This window comes from Actinia tenebrosa, unplaced genomic scaffold, assembly GCF_029948245.1.
Source record: "Actinia tenebrosa isolate PJP-AT-01 unplaced genomic scaffold, QUT_ActTen_1.0 PGA_scaffold1__47_contigs__length_23844297, whole genome shotgun sequence".
In the NCBI taxonomy this organism is placed as follows: domain Eukaryota; kingdom Metazoa; phylum Cnidaria; class Anthozoa; order Actiniaria; family Actiniidae; genus Actinia; species Actinia tenebrosa.
In genome coordinates this window covers 12,572,363-12,595,100 of record NW_028292578.1, presented here as the reverse complement: position 1 = coordinate 12,595,100, position 22,738 = coordinate 12,572,363, and the positions used below count along the sequence as shown (strand labels likewise).

General features: G+C 38.2%; 4 protein-coding genes across 4 annotated transcripts in view; 2 read left to right on the top strand and 2 right to left on the bottom strand.

Annotated features, from left to right (window-relative positions):
- LOC116303951 (uncharacterized) overlaps positions 1-18,499 on the bottom strand; it is a 28,745-nt gene extending 10,246 nt beyond the window's left edge. Inside the window, exons 1-20 of the mRNA XM_089032252.1 lie at positions 18,311-18,499; positions 18,122-18,210; positions 17,247-17,450; positions 16,705-16,916; positions 16,130-16,196; positions 15,389-15,438; positions 15,140-15,298; positions 14,919-14,959; positions 14,704-14,744; positions 13,123-13,226; positions 12,547-12,631; positions 12,351-12,467; positions 11,820-12,009; positions 10,817-10,909; positions 10,370-10,462; positions 9,725-9,845; positions 9,185-9,274; positions 9,030-9,078; positions 8,562-8,661; positions 8,306-8,372 (exon numbers count right to left, since the gene is read on the bottom strand). Of these exons, the coding sequence (XP_088888378.1) occupies positions 8,306-8,372; positions 8,562-8,661; positions 9,030-9,078; positions 9,185-9,274; positions 9,725-9,845; positions 10,370-10,462; positions 10,817-10,909; positions 11,820-12,009; positions 12,351-12,467; positions 12,547-12,631; positions 13,123-13,226; positions 14,704-14,744; positions 14,919-14,959; positions 15,140-15,298; positions 15,389-15,438; positions 16,130-16,196; positions 16,705-16,916; positions 17,247-17,450; positions 18,122-18,210; positions 18,311-18,421 (2,083 nt within the window). The 5' untranslated portion in view covers positions 18,422-18,499. The remainder of the gene's footprint in view (positions 1-8,305; positions 8,373-8,561; positions 8,662-9,029; positions 9,079-9,184; positions 9,275-9,724; positions 9,846-10,369; positions 10,463-10,816; positions 10,910-11,819; positions 12,010-12,350; positions 12,468-12,546; positions 12,632-13,122; positions 13,227-14,703; positions 14,745-14,918; positions 14,960-15,139; positions 15,299-15,388; positions 15,439-16,129; positions 16,197-16,704; positions 16,917-17,246; positions 17,451-18,121; positions 18,211-18,310) is intronic.
- On the top strand, positions 366-2,144 carry LOC148909885 (uncharacterized). The gene has a single exon (XM_089032255.1). The coding sequence runs from the start codon at positions 366-368 to the stop codon at positions 2,142-2,144; it is 1,779 nt and encodes a 592-aa protein (XP_088888381.1).
- Positions 2,218-5,462, bottom strand: LOC148909884 (uncharacterized). Its single transcript, XM_089033368.1, has 4 exons — positions 5,260-5,462; positions 4,863-5,196; positions 3,061-4,737; positions 2,218-2,937 (listed from the first exon to the last, which is right to left on the bottom strand). The coding sequence occupies exons 1-4, from the start codon at positions 5,460-5,462 to the stop codon at positions 2,227-2,229; spliced, it is 2,925 nt and encodes a 974-aa protein (XP_088889494.1). The 3' UTR covers positions 2,218-2,226.
- Positions 18,500-18,797: 298 nt separating the features above from the next.
- On the top strand, positions 18,798-22,464 carry LOC116304242 (mitochondrial pyruvate carrier 2). Its single transcript, XM_031713949.2, has 5 exons — positions 18,798-18,966; positions 19,103-19,143; positions 19,999-20,083; positions 20,358-20,469; positions 21,131-22,464. The coding sequence occupies exons 1-5, from the start codon at positions 18,882-18,884 to the stop codon at positions 21,243-21,245; spliced, it is 438 nt and encodes a 145-aa protein (XP_031569809.1). The 5' UTR covers positions 18,798-18,881; the 3' UTR covers positions 21,246-22,464.
- The last annotated feature ends 274 nt before the right edge of the window (positions 22,465-22,738 follow it).

Genomic DNA, 22,738 nt, shown 5'->3' with positions numbered 1-22,738 from the left:
TACAGGTCAAGTTTAAACATGTCCAGGCATGTATAGACATGACTGCGCATGTTTGGGCAGACAAGCTCAAACATGCTTAGTGGTATTGTGTATGGTCAGCATAAAAGAACAAAGGCTATTCAGGCAAGTTCAGGCAAATTTAGGCATTACAATATAAGTTTGGGCATTTCCATAATCATTTTTCTTTTTAATCGATCTAAATTAATGGAATAGAAGAGAAGACAAAAACCTGTTTATCATATAAGATCATAGTTTCTTATAGTAACCAATGACTTTTGAGATTCGGTCTCTTGGGGTATATGAAAGTTATAAAAGCAAATATTCCAGTAACTATGAATGAAGTTGAGGTCATAGGTAAATCAATGATGAGTAAGCACAGTAGAGAAATCGATTGGTCGAAAATCAACAGCGCCTTGCCGAAACCAAAAAGATTACATTTAGAAGAAGATGAAGAAGATGGCCTTTTCCACTGTCCAGTGCCATCATGCAACCATGATGCATTTGGGACACGAAGAGGATGCAGAAAACATGTGAAAAAGAAACATCGTTGGTTTTATTTTTTCGACGAACAGCCTGATGTATCCACTCGAACAACATCCAATTCTGGCGATGAAAAAGTCAACCCAACTCAAGCAAGTCAAAGTGTCAAAAAAATCGTTCCATGCTTTGATATTTCAAGTACTCTTGGCAAAGAATTTGAGAAATGGTTGATTGGAAGCGGTGGGGGATGCAAAACTCCAAAACAGGCTCAACAAATTATTCGAAAAAGTTTTAAGTTTTTGAAATTTTGTTGTGAAGACGACGATGACGAAGAAGACTTAAGTTGGGACATAGTGGATTTCTGCTTGAGTTCACCTAGTTTCATTTTCAAATTTGCGGATGCCATGCAGACGGATTGGGGACTGGGTCATGCAGGTCGCGTTGGATACTTGGATGCTATATCAGACTTGCTAGATTTCCGCAAGATCCATGGCACATCATCCGATACGGTTTTGCGAAATCAAACGTGCACCGAGGTCTATTTGAAGAGAGCACGTAAAACAGTGGCCAAAATGATGAGACTACAATGGACCAATGATCTGGACATTGAAACACTCGAAGCTAAGGGCCACTGGGCCACAATGGAAGAGTTGTTACAAGTGATCACCTATCACCTTCCGCGATATGAATGCGTGCTTAAAGTGTGTCGAGAAACACCTGACAAGGTGACCCCTTCAGACTTGTCGTTTGCTACCAAATTTGTGGCCGTGTATTTGTTTATTAAAGTTAAGGGTTCTCGTCCAATGACTTATCAGTATTTGACAGTGGACATGGTCGAATCGGCCAAAAGCAATGGGGGTTTCATTGACCAGAAAAAATTCAAGACCACCTCCAAGTATGGATTTGATTCATTGTACTTGACCGACACCAGCATGCAAGTGTTGGATGGATACATTAATGTCATACGACCTCATCTAAAACCAGTCTGCGAATACGTTCTCGTTACCAGGAACGGCAGTCAGCACAGTAAAATCGGACAACTGATGAGCAAATTAGTATTCGATGCAACTGGCAAGTACATTCATCCGACGCGATACCGTCAAATCGTCGAAACGGCCAGTCGGAAACACCTCGAAAGCAACGAACAATGCACGATTTCCGAAGATCAAAAGCACAGCTCTGTTGTAGCTAGGGTACATTATCAAAAACGAAGGTCTCGCGAAGTTGCCACGAAGGCTCACGAATATCTGAAAAAATTGCACGGAGAAAAAGGGACTGAGTTGACCAACGATGTTCGTTCTCGACTCTCAAACGATTTGGCGAGCAATTCACTCGGTCAAGATCCCCCCGTTGTCGAAAAACCGAACTCCAACGAGCCGACTGTCGTCGGAAATGTCCAAGTGACTGGATCATCGTCGCAACTTCAATGCGAGAAAAACGACTTCGAGCCTGAACCTCCGAGATCTACTACTGACAAGCCAAAGAAAAGGAAACTGCTTCTCTTCACACCGATCGAAGATGAATTCTTAAAAGCAGGGATAAAACGATATGGCTTTGGACAATGGACGGCTATTTTGAGGGACTCTAGCTACAAGTTTCAAGAGGGACGAACGGCAAACTCGTTGTTAAATCGCGCTTTGCGAAAGTTTAACTCAAATAAATAAACTTTATTGATTGTCAGTTTGAATCAATGTAGATCCTTTATTAGTGTTTTATTAGTATTATTTACTAGTCATTATCTAAGTTTCACTGAACTTTTCTATTAGTTTCATGAAATAGGGAAGTTATCCTGGGTCTCTTGGCATTATTCTCACTTGTCCTGGCCTCTTGAGAGTCTTCTTTGCGCCTTTTCATTTGGTCACTTATAAAACCCTCGTGTTCTTGAGATCGCGCGGTCAAAAGGGATTGACTTGGTACGTCTGCCGACCCTTCCTGATCGGATATTGCTAAGACGTGTGGGGTGAACGGCAAGGCATTATGCAATGAGGTAACCAGATGCTTCATGTTATCTTCTAGTAGACCCCATTCGACACACTTTTTTCGCCTCTCCAAAACTGCTTTTTCGCACTTGAACAACTTTAGATTGGTGAAGTGGGTTTTCAGCTTGTCACTCAAAATCTCCTGTAAACAATTTGTGGACTTCCGTTGGGTTGTGTTGGTTGGATCGGACTGCAGTTTTAAGACGCAGGCGTATAGTTTGCGCTCGGTTCTTTCCACCCATGGATTTTCAAAAGCGGTCTTTATCTTATTGTCTTCTTCTCGTTCTCTCTTCTCTAGCAATTTCTGGTGGATGGCTTCCAATTCTTGCTGGATTTGTGGGGGCATGGGTTCCATGTCATCTCTCGGAAGGAGATCTACGCTTTCCCTCGACACTCCTTTCGACTCTAGGATTTCCTGTCTTCGTCTGTATTCTCTTTCTTTGCGCTCCTTTTCTTCTCGCATCCTTTCAACATGGCCCTAAGAGAATCGGAACAATTGGATATTGATCCATCAATAACATAAAAGGGTATGTAAGTTAAATAAACAGAAACATTCAATACGTGGACGTGGTAACAGAAAAACAACCCAATACCAACTAACCTGGAGAAGTTGCTGGAGCTGTCGATAACGCAGCGAATTCGAAGAACACTGTCTTAGTGTTTTCTTCAAAGTGCGGACCATACTTTTATCTTTCTCAGAGTCTTCTTGAAACTCTCCTGACAGCAATGAATCCTGTGTTTCGTCGTCGTTGTCCTCCTCCTCCTCCTCCTCCTCCTCGCCGCTCTCGTTAATGTCGTCATCACCTTGTTGACGGCCGATCATCGGCGAGGTGTCATTTGTCAATACATCTTTGAAGACCAGTGATCTTAAAGCTTCTTTCTCAGACTCCTTGAGAAAACCTTCCTGTGTATCAGACTCCTCCTGGTGTTCGCTGTCATCCGTGCCACTGTCCACCTCATCCTCTGCTGGGCGTGCTTTCGATGCCGCCCAAACTATGCACTCCATTGGATGTCTTTGGAGCCATTCTGCGGCTCGCTTCTTCAGTCGTGGAAGACTCTTGAACGTGTACGTCCTAAGTCTGCGCTCCATGGCTGGTTGATGTTCTGGCTCGAACTCGAGCTTGTTTTGGGCTGTAATGATCATGGGACATCGATTTATGAACGACTTGGCTGTTCGGTATTTCACGTCATGCGCAGCGTAACCTCCCTGAGTGAGTATTTTCCAGTCATCGATGTCTAAGGTTGACGGCGTGGCTTCGTCGATGAACACCACTTCAGTGTAATCTGTAATCATGGCTTTGTTAAACACTCGTTGTTTGGTGATGGTAGCAATGTTTTGATGGTGTATGACGCCGAGCAGTGGAATAAATAAGCTCGTCTTGCCACTGTTTGTATCCCCGACGAGGCATGGCACCTTTTCCTTGTGCTTTTTCTTATTATAGTTCAGCAATTTCAAAAAGTCTTGGCAGAAAATTTCAATTTCCACTTCACTCAGACTATTTTCCAGAATCTCTCGAAAGTACTTGGGGTTGGGCTCCTTCGCATGGTCAAAAGGACAAAATGCTCTGGGCGTGATTTGTCCGATGTCTTTTTCGTCAATTGCATGGTCAACAAATCGACGTCCTTTGATTGACCAACAGTAGCCATCATTCACTTCGATGAGGTCGTAATCCACATTTATTGGTCGGATGACTTCACAAAAGGGGTCGGACAGGATATCAATCACCTTCTTCATGTCCTTTAAGAGGCGCGCCTTGAAATCATCATTGGCTGCTAGAATGTTCACAAAAGGTCTGGGGTCACACTTGTACGAGTAAGTGTATTTTGATTTTTCCATGTGCTTGTATATTTTACCACGATAAACTGCATAGCCTAAGGTTTTCATGGCGATCCCGATGTCGTTGATGAGCACTGTGAGATGGTCACAAAACCTTTGGGATTGATCTTGATCCTCGGCAGACTCTTGCGTCTTGCTGGAATTTGATTCCTCAAAGCCAAATTTGTCGATGTTTAGTTTAGCACTCTCCAACTTCAAGATGGCTTCTTGGAGGCAGCTCTGGAATGCTTTGTTTACTAGCGTAACTCTGACTACGCTCTCAGTAACAATACAGTCATCCACTATATCCATGCTGTCGCTCATGTAGTGCGATGCCTCGGCTTTCAAAAGTGATTGGTACGAGGAATTCACAAGGTCTCTCATAAAAGGATTTCTGTGGTCCTTCAGCACTTTATATAATTCTTTCAATGCGGCGGATTCTCTGCTTTCCTGAAACTTCACCTGACATTGAATGAAACACAAAATATAATTAGGTAATCTAAGATTAATTAATCAACAGTAATCATAGAAAGCTACCAATCTTGACGTATTACTGGCTAAAACGTTGCATTGAGTCCAAACATTACCTGATTAGCTACTGTTTCCACGCCACGCTCTAGTAAAACTCTATGCACTATAAGTGGATTAGCCGGCGCTCCGTTTGGCGTAGTCAACGCAATCCAATACCCAACCGCTGGAGACAACTTTTTATCAACCAAGGTTTGATTGGCCGCTATCCATCCTTGGCTTGTTCCACCAGCAATCAACTGACTTGCCGTAATTTCTTCATCATCTTCACTTTCGTCGTCATCTTCAGCTACATCTGTGCCCTTGGCCCGAGTCTTTTGGCCTACACTTTTCCGACTTTGTGTTGTTATACTACTAAAGAAAAATGCAACGTTTCTTATCCCTGAAAAAGAAATGCAAAGGGTGAATGTTCAGTAAAGCAAATCGTTAATTGCGAGAACAAAATGCAACACTTACCAAGCAATGCTTTTGTCACACGTATCCCTCGTGAGACAAACGTTAAGCCATGCGCTTTCTAACCCTTGATCACGGACTTCTGGACAACACTTGGCACTTATGATGCTGCATTTTCCGGATATGATGGGACTCAAGTAACATAACGCAGCTCCCTTGATAGCCTCACTGTTCAGCTGTCTACACGGATTCTTCGTTCGTCTCATCTTGTAGTGATATTGTGGCAAATGTGGAACTGACTTATATAGGGCCAAATGTGTAAAGTCACAATGAATAAATCTGACGGCACCGTTCGATTTAGTTCCTTAAAAGGTCTGAGCTATGAAATGACCCAACCCATATGGGACCATTGAAACTCGTATAAAGCATGTCTTGAAAATAAAAGTATAAACATCCATACTACTGGGACCTTAGGTAAGCAATTTTACAAAATTGAACAGAAGGAACAATAAGAAACTGCGAACATTCCATACACATTCTTGTTGATTTCACACGTCTTCAGCATATGCTAACCATATACATTTGACAGAGTTCGATCCCTAATATTCAAATTATAATACATTCCTAGCCTGTCCTGTGCGAAAGTTAGATTATATAGATTATATATATAATATATATTTTTTTATATATGTTATATATTTTATATATTATATATATTATATATATCAATATTATATAACATAATAATATGAAAAGTATTTTTATATGACTGGAATACATGGAATTAACGGATTCAGTTCCATAATATCCATCATATCCTCCTATATAAAATAAACTTTAAGATTTTAGTCTATCTTTCCTTAATAATGATATAATATATATTATATATATTGTATATCATAATAATATGAAAAGTATTTTTCTATGAAAGGAATACATGGAATTAATGGATTCAGTTCCATAATATCCATCATATCCTCGTATATAAAATAAACTTTATATATATATCATATATATATTATGTATATAGATTATATATATTATATATATAAATATTATATAACATAATAATATTAAAAGTATTTTTCTGCGATTGGAATATATGGAATTAACGGATTCAGTTCCATCATATCCATCACATCCTCCTATATAAAATAAACTTTAAGATTTTAGTCTATCTTTCCTTAATAATGATATAATATATGTTATATATATTATATATCATAATAATATGAAAAGTATTTTTATATGAAAGGAATACATGGAATTAACGGATTCAGTTCCATCATATCCATCATATCCTCCTATATAAAATAAACTTTATATATATATCATATATATATATATTATATATATATAAATATTATATATCATAATAATATGAAAAGTATTTTTATATGAATGGAATACATGGAATTAACGGATTCAGTTCCATAATATCCATCATATCCTCCTATATAAAAAAAAATTATATATATAATATATATATTTTTATATATGTTATATATTTTATATATTATATGTATTATATATATATAAATATTATATAACATAATAATATGAAAAGTATTTTTATATGACTGGAATACATGGAATTAACGGATTCAGTTCCATCATATCCATCATATCCTCGTATATAAAATAAACTTTATATATATATCATATATATATATTATGTATATATATTATGTATATATATTATGTATATATATTATATATATAAATATTATATAACATAGTAATATTAAAAGTATTTTTCTGCGATTGGAATATATGGAATTAACAGATTCAGTTCCATCATATCCATCACATCCTCCTATATAAAATAAACTTTAAGATTTTAGTCTATCTTTCCTTAATAACGATATAATATATGTTATATATATTATATATCATAATAATATTAAAAGTATTTTTCTATGAAAGGAATACATGGAATTAACGGATTCAGTTCCATAATATCCATCATATCCTCCTATATAAAATAAACTTTATATATATATCATATATATATATTATATATATAAATATTATATAACATAATATTATTAATAATATTTTTCTGCGATTGGAATATATGGAATTAACGGATTCAGTTCCTTAATATCCATCATATCCTCCTATATAGAATAAACTTTAAGATCAGAAACGGCTGTATGGCTATGAATTCAAATTTTTTTTTTTTTGAAATTTTCATAGCATTTAATCCGACTATCAAGTTAACGACATACGGAACATTACGTTCCTTTCTAATTCGTTCCTACAGCATAGACTAATTATACATTCAAATGCACTCTCAGTTTGTAAGTATCGGTCGCAATCTCAAATCAAAGTTGCATGCTATTAAATCTAATATCATATTTTACCACTCTATTGACATTGACACCTAGGTCTTATCCAAGAGATAAAATTTTACATTTGAATATAAGGGAACGTAAAGTTTGAGAAACGATCCTCATCATTACCATCATCATCATCATCATCATTGCCATCATCATCATCATTGCCATCATCCTCATCATTGCCATCATCATCATCATGCTCATCATCCTCATCATTACCATCATCATCATCATCATCATTACCATCATCATCATCATTGCCATCATCATCATCATGCTCATCATCCTCATCATTACCATCATCATCATCATTGCCATCATCATCATCATTGCCATTGCCATCACCATGCTCATCACCATCATTACCATCATCATCATCATTGCCATCATCATCATCATTGCCATCATCATCATCATGCTCATCATCCTCATCATTACCATCATCATCATCATTGCCATCATCATCATCATTGCCATCATCATCATCATGCTCATCATCCTCATCATTACCATCATCATCATCATTTCCATCATCATCATCATTGCCATCATCATCATCATGCTCATCATCATCATCATTGCCATCATCATCATCATTACCATCATCATCATCATTGCCATCATCATCATCATTGCCATCATCATCATCATGCTCATCATCCCGTCATAACCATCATCATAATTATTGTTACCATCATCATCACCACCACCATCATCATCGCTGTCGGTCATAATCATTATCATCATCATTATTATTATATATTCACCTTCAGCAGTTTGTCCTGGTAGCTGGAGGTAATCAGCCAGGGCTTTCTTTAAATGACTATTACAAGTCTAAAATCAATTAACAAAATTGAAAGTCATTTGTTCTCATCATCATCAACATCAATCCAGAATTATGGGTTTCCTGTGGTAAAGAAGAGGTGTAGACTGGGATCAAGGAAGAGTCTACTTGCATTTTGCCAATCTTCTGTGGAAGCTACATACACAGGAAACCCATGCTAGGAAAATCAATGTACTTACAGTGTTATAAGCTGTCAAGCCTTGGATGATCAGAATTGAATCAGATAACTGTGGAACATGGTCTAGATTGCTGCCTAAATCCCTCTGTCGCTTGTGATGACTAAAAATTAATATCAAATATTATAAAAAATGTTATAAATCTTACATTCTGATTGGCTGGGAGTGCATGCTTTGTGAGAGAACACAGCACACGTGCGCACTTTCAGTTGCATCATTCCTATCCGAATGGCATGCAGGGCTTGAAATAGAATTTTTTTCAGCCTGCCAAAGTAAAGGCAGCATGGTAAAAGGAGGTCATTCCAGTAAATTTTGCATGTCAATTTATTATTCATTTGGCAGTGCATCATTATTTTTGCCTGCCAAACCTGAAATTTGGCCAGTCATTTGGCCATTGGCAAGCCGCTATTTTGAGCCCTGACATGTTGATGTGTAGTAACCAGAAATATAGTAAAAACATTTTTTAGGTACCTTTTGATGTTATTGGCAAAAGCACTTGCAGGCCAAACAATTCCAGAAACTGTGAAGAATTAAATAGGTATATTTAGCATAAGATTCTCGATGGGATGATTATCGAATGACATGCTTAACTTTAAACCTGATAAAGGGTTTTAAAGGAACAATACCTGGTTTTGCATTCCTGGCAATGGGTGCTGCAGGCACACTGTTTGCCTTTCTGGAAAATTCGGCAAATGTCATCCATTGTTTTCTGCCCCCTATGGAACAACAAACATAAAGACATGCAATGTACTGTACTGTACTTTCAGGAAATATCCTATTTCCAAGTGGTGAGGAGGGTCTCAGGAGGGTATATACCTCCCCCACAGAAAGGGATTGGGATTTCCAAGGGGTGGGGAGGGTCTGCATAAAGAGGGTATATTGTGTAGTTCCATAAAATATCCATACCTCCCCCATAGAGGGTGATTGGGATTTCCAAGGGGTGGGGAGGGTCTGAGGAGGGTATATTGTGTAGTTCTATAAAATATTCATACCTCCCCCACAGAGGGGGATTGGAATTTCCAAGGGGTGGGGAGGGTCTGAGGAGGGTATATTGTGTAGTTCTATAAAATATTCATACCTCCACCCACAGAGGGCGATTGGGATTTTCAAGGGGTGGTTTTGAGAAGGGTGTATATCATCCAAGGTATTGTATTTAGTGTACATACTTGCTTGTTGACAAGCTATTGCAAGGTTGGTGAGGTGACAAAGCCACTCTACTGTCTTCAGCCAGGAAGGAGTACGATTGACGAAGAATTTATCCTCCAACAACAACCTGTCTAGCTTACCCTAAGAATTCAAGAATTCAAATCAAGAAACGAGGTTGCAGGTTAGCTAGCCAAAGGCTATGACAGGGCTAACAATAATGGCTGCTCAATGGCTGGATATGAATACCAGCCACATCACACTGACCAACATATAACCAGTCAATGCGACCAATCGAGAGGTCTGGGCAGCCTAAGGGGTGCTGACTCGACAAGTACAATTTTGGCTGGACAATGTCAGTTATTCATATTTTGAGCCCTAGTATGGGTCACCCTCATGATACAACATTCATTTTGGTTGCATCGTTAATTCTACACAATCCCCTCCCCGTGCCCGAACACCCCTCCCACTTAGGCCGATCCAGGAATTTTTTAGGAGGGGGTTGCATCATTAACAATCAGGATGTTTACAAACTCAAGTAGCAATAATGCCATAGATACCAGCTCATCTAGGACAACACCCTGCACCCCTTCCCCCTAGATTCATCCCTGCGCACCTCCCACATTAAAACTATTTTGCATTTAGAATCTACTTGTATTGGTTACTACCTGTAGAAATGTTTCCACTTCAGGTCCTGGCCTGCCACTAATGTCTTTAGGTGAGCCTTCCACCAGATAAAACAAGTTCTGTATACCACATGCCTACAGATAAACATAAAACATACCTTTGGCATAAACACCATTGGTGGAGTACATCCCTCCCCATGAGAATAAAAGGACAAACATCATGGCTGCAATGTTGGTTGACCAAATCCTTTGTCAAAGTCAACCAAAATGTCGGGTATGACGTCACATGCACCCCAAGAAAAAGTTTCAAAAGGATAGCTTTAATATTATGCGTCAAGAAAAGAATCATTTCTAGGGCTCAAGATAACACCCAGTCAGCTGACAATTTCTAGCCAATGTCCAGAAGGAATGGCACAAGGAAAAGGTCTGATCATTACATATTTATTGGACTTAATTCGGACAGGAATAGTTAGGAATAGTTGCTACTACCTTCATTCTTTGTACTTGATTCTCAAATCTAGGAGACCTGACACTTGACCACAGATCATCCCAAGTTTTCCTCTCCACAAGGTATGGTAGAACCTTTGAAGTACACATGAAGTATCTTGTTATTAAGTCTTATAAAGAAAGTATTTGTATCTCCATACCCTCCCTACCCCTTGGAAATCTCAATTGCCCTCTGTGGGGGAGGTATGGATATTTTATGGAACTACACAATATACCCTCCTCAGACCCTCCCCACCCCTTGGAAATCTCAATCGCCCTCTGTGGGGGAGGTATGGGTATTTTCTGACACTACACAATATACCCTCCTCAGACCCTCCCCACCCCTTGGAAATCCCAATACTCCTCTGTGGGGGAGGTATGGATATTTTCTGACACTACACAATATACCCTCCTCAGACCCTCCCCACCCCTTGGAAATCTCAATACCCCTCTGTGGGCGAGGTATGGATATTTTATGGAACTACACAATATACCCTCCTCAGACCCTCCCCACCCCTTGGAAATCTCAATCGCCCTCTGTGGGGGAGGTATGGGTATTTTCTGACACTACACAATATACCCTCCTCAGACCCTCTCCACCCCTTGGAAATCCCAATCGCCCTCTGTGGGGGAGGTATGGATATTTTCTGGTACTACACAATATACCCTCCTCAGACCCTCCCCACCCTTGCAAATCCCAATCGCCCTCTGTGGGGGAGGTATGGATATTTTCTGGTACTACACAATATACCCTCCTCAGACCCTCCCCACCCCTTGGAAATTCCAATCCCCCTCTGTGGGGGAGGTATGGATATTTTCTGGAACTACATGATATACCCTCCTCAGACTCACCACCCCTTGGAAATCCCAATACTCCTCTGTGAGGGGTAGGTATGGATATTTTCTGGAACTACACAATATACCCTCCTCAGACCCTCCCCACCCCTTAGAAACTTCATTTCCCTCTGGGGAGGTATGGGTATGGTTATTATTTACAGCTACCTACCAAATCTTGTTCAGGGACATCTCTCTCCTCAGCATCTGGAGGCAGCAGTATCCAGCAGAAGTCACCGCTGGGAAGTTTTCGGACTCTGGCTGACAGGCCTCTCTCTCTTGCGACTTTGACAAATCTGTCCTTCTGAGGTTCTTCTGTGTCGACTAGTAGACACACTTGCCTGTTGTCAAACACTGCGGGTCTAGAATAAAGTACCAGTTAGAGTTATTGTGTACAGGGAACATGGACGACAGTTTTGATTGATGTGTCTGGTCCAATAAGCCTGAAGCAAGATGACGTTTTACCCCGTCTCTAGACCATAATCCTTTTCACACTGCTTTTGTTCTTTAATTATGACTATTGTTCCTGTATTCTCTAAGGAATCAAAAATTTTAATATGAAATAATTTAAAAAACTATTATGGTATAGAGTCAGGGGTCAAACGTCATCTCGCTTCAGGCTTATAGTGTTGATATGAGTGAAAACAAAAAAATGAGAAACAAATTAAGATTTGAATGTACAGTTCAAAAGGCATTATCGTACCTCACAGCCGGCACAGGAACAGTTGGAACTTCAGCCTGTCGTAACAAGGCTTGCATAGCATAATCAAAATTACTGCATTTTAATGCTAACTCCTTGCCTGTGTCAAGAAGACTATACCTGAAGAAAGTAACGATTATAAAAACAATTATTTCATTAAAAAACCTTAAATGAGGACTTAAAATGTCAACGTGCTTACTTAGGTGTTGCGGCTGCTTCCTTCAACACTATGTCGTGCTTCATAAGGGCGTTTTCTAGTGAGTCAAAACCACTGAATGGCTTTCCTGTACAGAAAAAAAAAGAATGGATGGGTGGGATGAGGGGAATGGATGGATGGATGGATGGATGGATGGATGGATGGATGGATGGATGGATGGATGGATGGATGGATGGATGGATGGATGGATGGATTGATGGATGGATGGATGGATGGGGATGGATGAATGGATGGATGGACGGATGGATGAATGGGTGGGGATGGATGGATGGATGGATGGATGGATGGATGGGTGGGTGGGTGGGTGGATGGATGGATTGATAGGTGAATAGATGGATGGATGGACGGGTAACTGGATGGATGGATTTAATGAATGGATGAAGGGTGGGTGGGTGGTTAAAGATAGATAAAAGATGGACAGATGGATCTATACATAGGTAAATGGAAAGATGGGTGGGCAAAGGGATGGGTGATTGAATACATACATAGGTGGATGGGCAAATGAAAGGACAGATTGATGGATAGGTGGACAGACTGACAGACAGTTGTCTAATATACCTCGTTTTTTTGCTTCCTCAAGATCAGTATCTGTGAATGGTTGTGCCCTGGTCTTGATGTCCTCGGCTGTTAGAGACAACTTCTGTGGTTGTTCTTGCAAAGCCCTTCCATATAAAGACATTAAATCAAAACAACATTAAACACTTGGAATGTATAGCAGTATGTTGCACAGTGTTTCTTTAACTGTTTGTGATGAAAGATATTTTGACAAGAAATTTATCAACACCACCATCACCATCACTATCACCATTATCTTCATTATCAACTTTTATTATTGTCATCCCAATCCTCATCATCATCACCACCACCACCATCATCATCATCACCATCATCAACATCACCATCATCATCATCACCATCATCAACATCACCACCACCACCATCATCATCAACATCACCATCATCACCATCATCAACATCACCACCACCACCATCATCATCACCATCATCAACATCACCATCATCATCATCATCACCATCATCATCATCATCACGATCATCATCATCACCATCATCATCATCACGATCATCATCATCACCATCATCAACATCACCATCACCATCATCAACATCACCACCACCATCACCACCATCAACATCATCACCATCATCAACATCACCATCATCATCAACATCACCATCATCATCCTCATCATCATCACCACCACCACCATCATCATCATCACCATCATCAACATCACCATCATCACCATCATCAACATCACCATCATCACCACCACCACCATCATCACCACCACCACCATCATCATCATCACCATCATCATCATCACCATCATCATCATCATCAACATCACCACCACCACCATCATCATCATCACCATCATCATCATCACCATTCATATTCATCATCATCATCATCACCATCATCATCATTCATATTCATCATCACCATCATCATCATCAACATTATCAACATCACCAACACTATCATTATCACCATCATTATCATCATCACCATCACCACCACCATCATTCATAATCATCATCACCATCATCATTATCACCATCACCATCACCACCACCATCATTCATATTCATCATCACCATCATCATCATCAACATTATCAACATCACCAACACTATCATTATCACCATCATTATCATCATCACCATCACCACCACCATCATTCATATTCATCATCACCATCATCATTATCACCATCACCATCATTCATATTCATCATCACCATCATCATCATCAACATTATCAACATCACTAACACTATCATTATCACCATCATTATCATCATCACCATCATCATTCATATTCATCATCACCATCATCATCATCAACATTATTAACATCACTAACACCATTATTATCACCATCATTATCATTATCATCATCACCATCATCATTCATATTCATCATCACCACCATCATTATCATTATCATCATCACCATCATCATTCATATTCATCAACACCATCATCATCAACATTATTAACATCCTTATTAACATCATTATCAACCCCATTGCCATTATCATTTCCAATCACATTATTGTCATCATTGTGATTACCAAAGTCATCACCATTTACATCATCATTTATGCTCACCTATGGAAAGCTACCAGCATGGCAAATGGTGCTCTGTAAGCCTGAAGACGAAGAAACATCAAGTTAGTCTTTCCAAATGTTCTGTCAAAATATTTACTGTACCCTCTGACCCTCCCAATACCCTAACAACTACATGACATACCATTGACAGTGGCAACTATCAAGGATAATTGTGATCTTTACAGAGAAAGTTTTCAAAAAAAAACAATGCTTACTTGTGGTGTGTAGGTGGTTGGAGTTGGTGCTTCTGAAATATCTGTAATTAAATCAGAAAAAGAAAAAAGTGGAAAAAAGTGTAGGGTTGCAGTAATAACTTAGTTTAGTACTGTAGATATTAGCAAAACATGGGGTACAGCTCCCCACTATTCTCTTCATGATCCCTGGCATCACTTGGTACAATTTTAACAAATCAAATGTCAAAAAAAAATTTTCTAACCTTTCATTTGGTGGTTTTTCCTCGTAGCACCTCTGTGCAGTGATCTCCAGCAAGTGTCGCACAGACACAGAGGTGGGTTGCAATCAGCACAATATGATATTGCTATGGCAACTTCACAATCATCACATGTGCGATTGCGGTTGGCTCTCCTCCTTCCACCTGTGATATAAATGGGATATCACTTGAGATTTTATCATATTATATTTATGATACCAAGATAATTGACATAACATGTAACTTACTACTTACCTGCTCTAGCATTCCTGTTTTGTCCTCCATTTCTTCTTGCAGGCACATCTCTGATAGTCACAAAATGTATCAAGATTAATAGTTTGAATAATTTATTGAAGTATTATGATCATCCGGGTAGATGTAATCCTGAGAAGGACTGTTTGATGGGACTGGCATTTAGACAACCTGAGTGGAAGTCATCTTCAGAGTCAAGCGAGCCCTGTGCTTCAAGGGTATTTCTCTGTGCTCTCCAGTTTTCCGCTTTCTGCAAAATTCAACTTCTAAATTCCAAATGAAACAGCTATTCCATAGCTCAGCCATAACCACATTCCATTCCATCTAGAATGATCTCCTGTGGCCTCCTAAAGCAGTTATGTAATATATACAGTATGAGTGACCGTGTTGTATCAGATATACAAACTCAAGGCGTAGCTGGGCATTTGTATATCGGATACAACACGGACACGAACACTGTAGATTGCTTGTCAAACGTCTAGGTTAGTTCCTTTGTATTTCACTAAAATTTTCAAAATTAAAGTGAATCTGGCCAAGAAAATCCAACTTAAAGTTTATGCAAATGAACACAATTTTGTATCAGATTTACAACACTCTTCACCGTCGTGATTTCTGTTGTGTTCTCCTCATGAATTATTAATTGAGTTTGACAAGAGACTTCAAAAGTGTGCTCTTGGATTACTGCACCACACCCCTCCTGGAAATCCCAATCCACTTTCATCAAGTTACTATGATTTTCTTTACCTTTGCTGTTCTCCAGACTGCTCAAAATGAGACCTGAATGGGTCATTACTATCAATTGTATTATTATCTAGGAAATAAAGTAAGTACTTAGTTATTTCTTCTGCTACAGTACACGACAAGTTATTTCTTAAATGATAATAAAAAATAAATAAAATAAAATAAAATAATTAAATTAAATTAAATAATTAACTTATTTTTTATAGAGGATGACACGTGACAGTAATTCAACTGATAAACTTGTGGTCCTCTTTTAACATCTCTAGTTGATTAGGGACCGGACCATCATTAACATGGTCATCTGAGCCACGTGAAGGTCTAACCATTTGCAGATGTTATTACGAAGTTAGCACCTTCTCCTCAGTTAATTTAGACCCTGAGTGCTGGTCCAGCCGAGGCGAGAACCCTGACCTCCCACACAACAGACCGACACTCTTACCAACTGAGCTAACCGGGTGCCAGCCTCCTCTACAGTAGATGACATGCTTCTCCCCCACTAACACTTCTCTCATGTTCTGACAATTCCCTGTGTGCTTTAAATATAACACACCATGGCAGTGCATGCTCGATATTCCTACCTCGCAGATAACCAAGCTTCATTGCCTGGGAGTAAATAAAGCTTCCAATGGGATCCCTGTGGTTTTGATGCTCTTCTTGATATGCTTCAAACATTTCCTGTAGCTCTTCCAGAGTGAACTGTGACATGTAAGCAGGTTTCTTGCCCTGATTTAAGCAGTATTCATAGAGATCTTCCAGAGCATGGAAGGTTGCTGGTTGCTTTTCTGTCTCTCTAATTTCAAAGAAACTTAGTTTAATTTAAACCTTTAATTTTATTGGATCCTTAAACAACCTCTGGGCTGATCTAAGTCAGGGCATGGCTAACTTACAGATCAAACCCTGAAACAACCTCTGGGCTGATCTAAGTCAGGGCACAGCTAACTCATACATCAAACCCTGAAACAACCTCTGGGCTGATCTAAGTCAGGGCATGACTAACTCATACATCAAACCCTGAAACAACCTCTGGGCTGATCTAAGTCAGGGCATGACTAACTCACAGATTGAACCCTGAAACAACCTCTGGGCTGATCAAGTCAAGGTCTTAAAATATCAGACTAACCCTGTGCCATTTAACAACAGACCAATAGCCATACAGCGACGGATATAAGACTTCTGAGCCTGGAAGCACAGTCTTGCATCCTCAGGGTTTGAGGCTGCCTCCTGCTCTCGTCTTCTCATGTTAGAATAGAGAGTCGTGACCCAAAATGGGTTAGATGTTGTCTCCAGGATTGTGTTATCTTGTAGGTTGTAGTAATTGATAGTTCTGAATTAAGAAAATCAACCATGTTGTGAGTTATCTTTAATTTGCAATAACATTTTAAGAAGTTTTTTTTGCTCTTTTAATATAGGTAAAGACAGGTTCCAAATCAAGGTCTTAGATTGGGCTGGTGTGTGTGATGGTGTTTGTGTGGGGAATGGGTGGGGGAGGGGGGGCTTGCATTATATGTTGCTTTAAAACTAACTTCAAGTAATGCTGCCATTACCATATCATTCCAACAATTAAATTTTCAACTCACAGGTCGAACCCTAAAAAAACATTTGGGGTGATCTAAGTCAGGGCACAGCTAACTCACAGACTGAAAACTGAAACAACTTCTGAGCTAAACTCACGGTTCAAACCCTGAAACAACCTCTGGGCTGATCTGGCAGGGCATGGCTAACTCACAGATTGAAGAAGAAGTGTTCTGCCAATCCCCAAATGCTAATATAACTGCACACGGCACAGCAAAAACAAGTTTTTTGTTTCTTTTATAAAATACAAATTTCAACAACCGTTATTTTGGATAGGAATGGAACAACTGCAAGTGTGTGCACGTGCTGTGTGCTCTCATAGAGCACATCCCAACCAATCAGAACGCGAGTTTTATAACAGTTATTTTATAATTCCACTCATCCTCCCTTGAACTACCCTAGGGAAATCCTCCATGACCTAACCTGTCATCTGCTAGATCTACAAATGACCCATCTTGTATTGCCACATACAAAGCTGTAATCTTGCATGCTTTACCAACCTTTCTCGCCTCCTAAAAAGAAAAAAAATACAATTTATCTAAAATATCGTTCTGTAGTAGCATTTCTAAGCAGATCGTGAGTGTCATTCCTAGTGACAGCTACGTTTTGTACCTCTTTAATTTTCGTAATTTCTTGAGTATGATCTACATTTACCGTTATCACTGGATCCGTAAAGGCAACAGAAGGATCATATTTGGTTTTGTTCCGTATAAAGAACCTCATTTTGTATAAAACATTTTCTTTTTTTGACGCTCAACAACACAAACCCCGTGTGAGGTTTGAAATTTAACACTTCGCGCCCTCACTACAAAACCCTGTAAAAGATCAATACAACGAACAATGTGATTGGCCAAATTCATTAAATCCACAATGAACATTTAGATTCACTTTTATGATTGGATCAATTAAGAAAGTATTCCTAATATAGGTTTCGAAAAGAGCCAATCAGTTCTATCGTTAGAAAATAGAGACTTCCCGCCTTTCTTGTAATAAGAGTTTTGATTGGTCATAAATTAAAAGAACTAATATTGGCTTAAAAATTGACCAATCATTTTTATCGTTTGAATTTTTCTTTAACTATGACGCTATAAATTTCCATAAAATGGTTGAAACGTACTCACCTACGGGAAAAGAATTTTAGCATTTTATTTAGGTTCTATTTTTTCAATTTTTTTGCCTGAAAATGAGTGCTGCTCTTGCCCGATTTCTTAGTAGAGTAGAGACTATAGTCCCTTCTCGCATGCTTCCCTTTTGGAGAGCTCAAGCGGGTAAGTAAAGAAAGAAAATGCCTGAAAAAGTACATACAACCTAAGTCTCTTCAGCACAACTTTGTTCCTATTTTTTTTACTAAGACTGATCTGTTTTGCTAAATTATTGAGTTAACTTTATTATCGATTCTCACAGGTCCACAAACGATATTTTTTTGGGCTCCAGCCTTCAAGTGGGTGAGTGTGTTACAATATTTCGCGAAGAACTCAAGCTGAGCTGCTCAAGCTTATATGAACTTATAATTTATTTAGCTTGTAGTTTCATGATAAGTAACTTCTTATTTAAGCATTTTATAATAAAATTGAACGATAAAAACATGTTAAAATGGGACGACGTTTCGACGTTGCACGACGTCATTATCAAGTCAAAAATGAAATAAAAAAGTAGAATATGTATAGAAATAATAACAATAGATATATAATAACATAACCAGACAAAAAGTTTGGCACGTATGGAATCTGATTGCACATTCAAACTACTGTAGGTTTGAGTTTTTTGATCAGCAACATCTCATTAATGAGACAGTCAAATCTGTCTTTGTGCTTTTTCAGAACTTTGAATTGGCTGTATCTCATGAAATGTTGCTGATCAAACAACTCAAACCTAGTTTGAATGTACAATCAGATTCCATACGTGCCAAACTTTTTGTCTGATTATGTTATTATATATATATTTTATATCTATTGTTATTATTTTTATATATATTCTACTTTGCCTTGATACTGATGTTGTGCAATGTCGGTACGTCGTCACATTTCTAACATGTTTAAAAATTGTTTTTTTATGCGTTAAAAATAGGAGTCAGTACATATAATATATATATATATACCTTTGAGAAAGAATGAGATTTGAATATCATCTTTTAAAGAATATTGTACTTGAGATATCTTGATATCCACCTCCACACATAATCTATTCTCAAAGTGAATTACTCCACAATCATTATACCTTAACAGTCCCTCCCCACTCCTACAAAATGTCTGTCGAGATTCCTAATGTGCTAATTGAGAATCAATGTATTTTGTTTGTAGGGTCTTGTCATTGCTGGTATAGCAGATCTTGCAAGACCAGCTGAAAAACTTAGTGTTTCACAGTCTACAGCTCTTGCGGCAACAGGTAAGATTTCAAATACATGAGACATTGTACTCAATTCTTTGAAAACCTAACAACCATTCCCCTTCCCCACTACGCTTTCTGTGTTGATATTTTTCTGGTAGGAAGGGGTCAATGTTACTTGTCTGAATTTACCCTTACAGGGGTTTGACAAGGAAAAATACAAAATTTTATCAATAATATAATGACTAAGTTTTCAAATATTTTGAGAAATGTACTAAGATCAGGATTTTTTAAAAAATGGTATAATTAGTGGATTCTTTAATTTACTTTCCAGGTTTAATTTGGTCAAGATATTCAATGGTGATCATCCCAAAAAACTGGCTATTATTCAGCGTTAACATTGGATTAGGAATCACAGGAATCAACCAGCTTGCCCGAATTGCATAGTAAGTGTATATCTAACAGAGCTAGGATCAATATTCATAACAAACCGCAAGCCCAATCTTATTGCAAACAACAGGATCCCTATATTACCATGGTAATAACCACAGAATGACAAGCGAGTTAATTTGATCAACGCATTTCATTATGAAGTGGTCTTTCCAGTTAAGCGTCCTGCTGGCCATAGAACAAAAGCTTCACACTTCTCCGACTCTTAATTCCCCAGAAATATTCTAAACATGCAGATCTGAATGCGCCCGAACGCAATTAAATTGGGCTGGCGGCTTGTTATGTCTGCAGTGTTCATAGTGGGATAGATTTGATTAAAATAATAATAATGGGAAATTAACATTGGTTACACAGAGTGTCTGTTATTCTACTGAATTCTAATCAGAATTCAGAAATTTATATTTGATGAAGGAGGAAAATTCATCGTACTCATCATACTATCACATGCCCATGATACAGCTTGGGCTGCCTGCGGTTAGATGGCAGAACAATTAAATCCCTTTGCTCTTTGGAATTGGATTCTTTCTTATGTGAAACAATTGTATTGTTCCTGCTATCTAACATGGCTGCTGTCACATTATGGATCAAAACCTCTATTCAATTATTTCACTCGTTCATAATTAATCCCAACATGTACTTACTTCTGCTCTGCTATAGTCATAGACACACATTATCAAAAGCTGCAGAAGGAAACATGCTAACAGAAGAATCTGACAAAACTACAGAACAAGCAACAGGAGACAAACCACAAGTTGAAGTAAAAACTTCATAAATGAAGAATTTCAAATCAATCAAAATACCTAAATTCAACTAGAACTTCTATTAAATGGGTACCTTTTAAGCAGTCAACCTCTAAACCCTCAGGGAAGTATCAAGTGGACACTAAAAAAAGAGGTTAGCTGCTTAAAAAGTGGCTGCTACAGTACTTCGATCAGGCAAACATTGTCTTTTAAATTTTTTAAGTTTCTTAAAGTTTAATGATATTTAAATAGTGATAATGTCAATATTTAAAAGCATCTCACTCACTCTAAGCTGCCGACCACATAAATCCAAAGGTTAAACTAGAAGATTTTGAAAGCTCTTAAAGTGTGTGTTGGAAATGTACTACTTCGACAATGTGATGGCCATCTTGAATCGTAATGCATTATGGGTAATCCAGGGGGCAAATAAAGCTTTGTTACAGTAATGACGTTGATTGACATTAACAGCTCACCACAAGAGAATACAACAAAAGACGAATTAAGTTGGCACATCAATTACCTTTACACAATAAGAAAGACAAACACACGAAACCCTATATATTTTCCGTCATCTTTGCTTTGTTTTGCACCCTGACAAGATGGCCACTTTATCGTCGAAGTAGTCCATTGGGGTGGTTTACAAAATTGATCATTATCCAGAAGGGGATGAACAAAGAATCATGTGGAAGTTGAGAAAAAGAAAATAGAAATACTCATCAGAGGAAAAGGATGCAGAAATAAAATGCAGTGGTCCAAGTTACATGCCCTGTGGCACTCCCTTGCCTCAAACTTGCACAAAACATATGCATAAGTGTTTTATATTTAAGTTATTATTCAAGTTTTAGATTAAATAGCAAACAACCACAAGATAAGTTTTTACTTGAAAGCTAAAGCTTTTTATCTAGTATTTTTTAAGTTAAGCTTAATTAAAGGATATTCTTGTACAGCCAGGACAGACTTGGCTCAGTCTCAAGCCCTCAGGGTTTCATGCCTGTGATACTCTCCCCATGAGGGTACACCAAACCCCGAAAGCTGGAGACTGAGTGGATTTGACTGATACTGATATTACTCAAGGTTGTAACGAGATGTTAATAATCTTAGATAGGGAATATATACTTTTAGATTCGTTTTGTAGTAACATATAATTAACTATGTATTAGTTGAAGGTTCAAAAATTTATTAGTCTTGTAGATATACTTTGAAGCTATTTTGTGTTTCCATATTAAATAAAGTTGTCTTCTATTTCTTCCACTTTCGAAATTATATTTTGATTGATTGATATTATATGTTTCAGTGAAGGTCTGTAGAACTTGTGAGCTAGAAGTTGTGTATTTTTTACTGTCTTACATTTTTAATGGTTTTATTTGACATTGTATTCAGATCTTGGATATGTTTGGCCAAAATTCTAAATTCATGATAGAGTACAAACACTAAAAGTGTGCAACACTTTGCACTACTTAGTAGTAAATAGTGTTCCCTGCTAGCAGTGCCTATTTTCCTTTTGTTTTGGTTGAGAGAGAAAAAT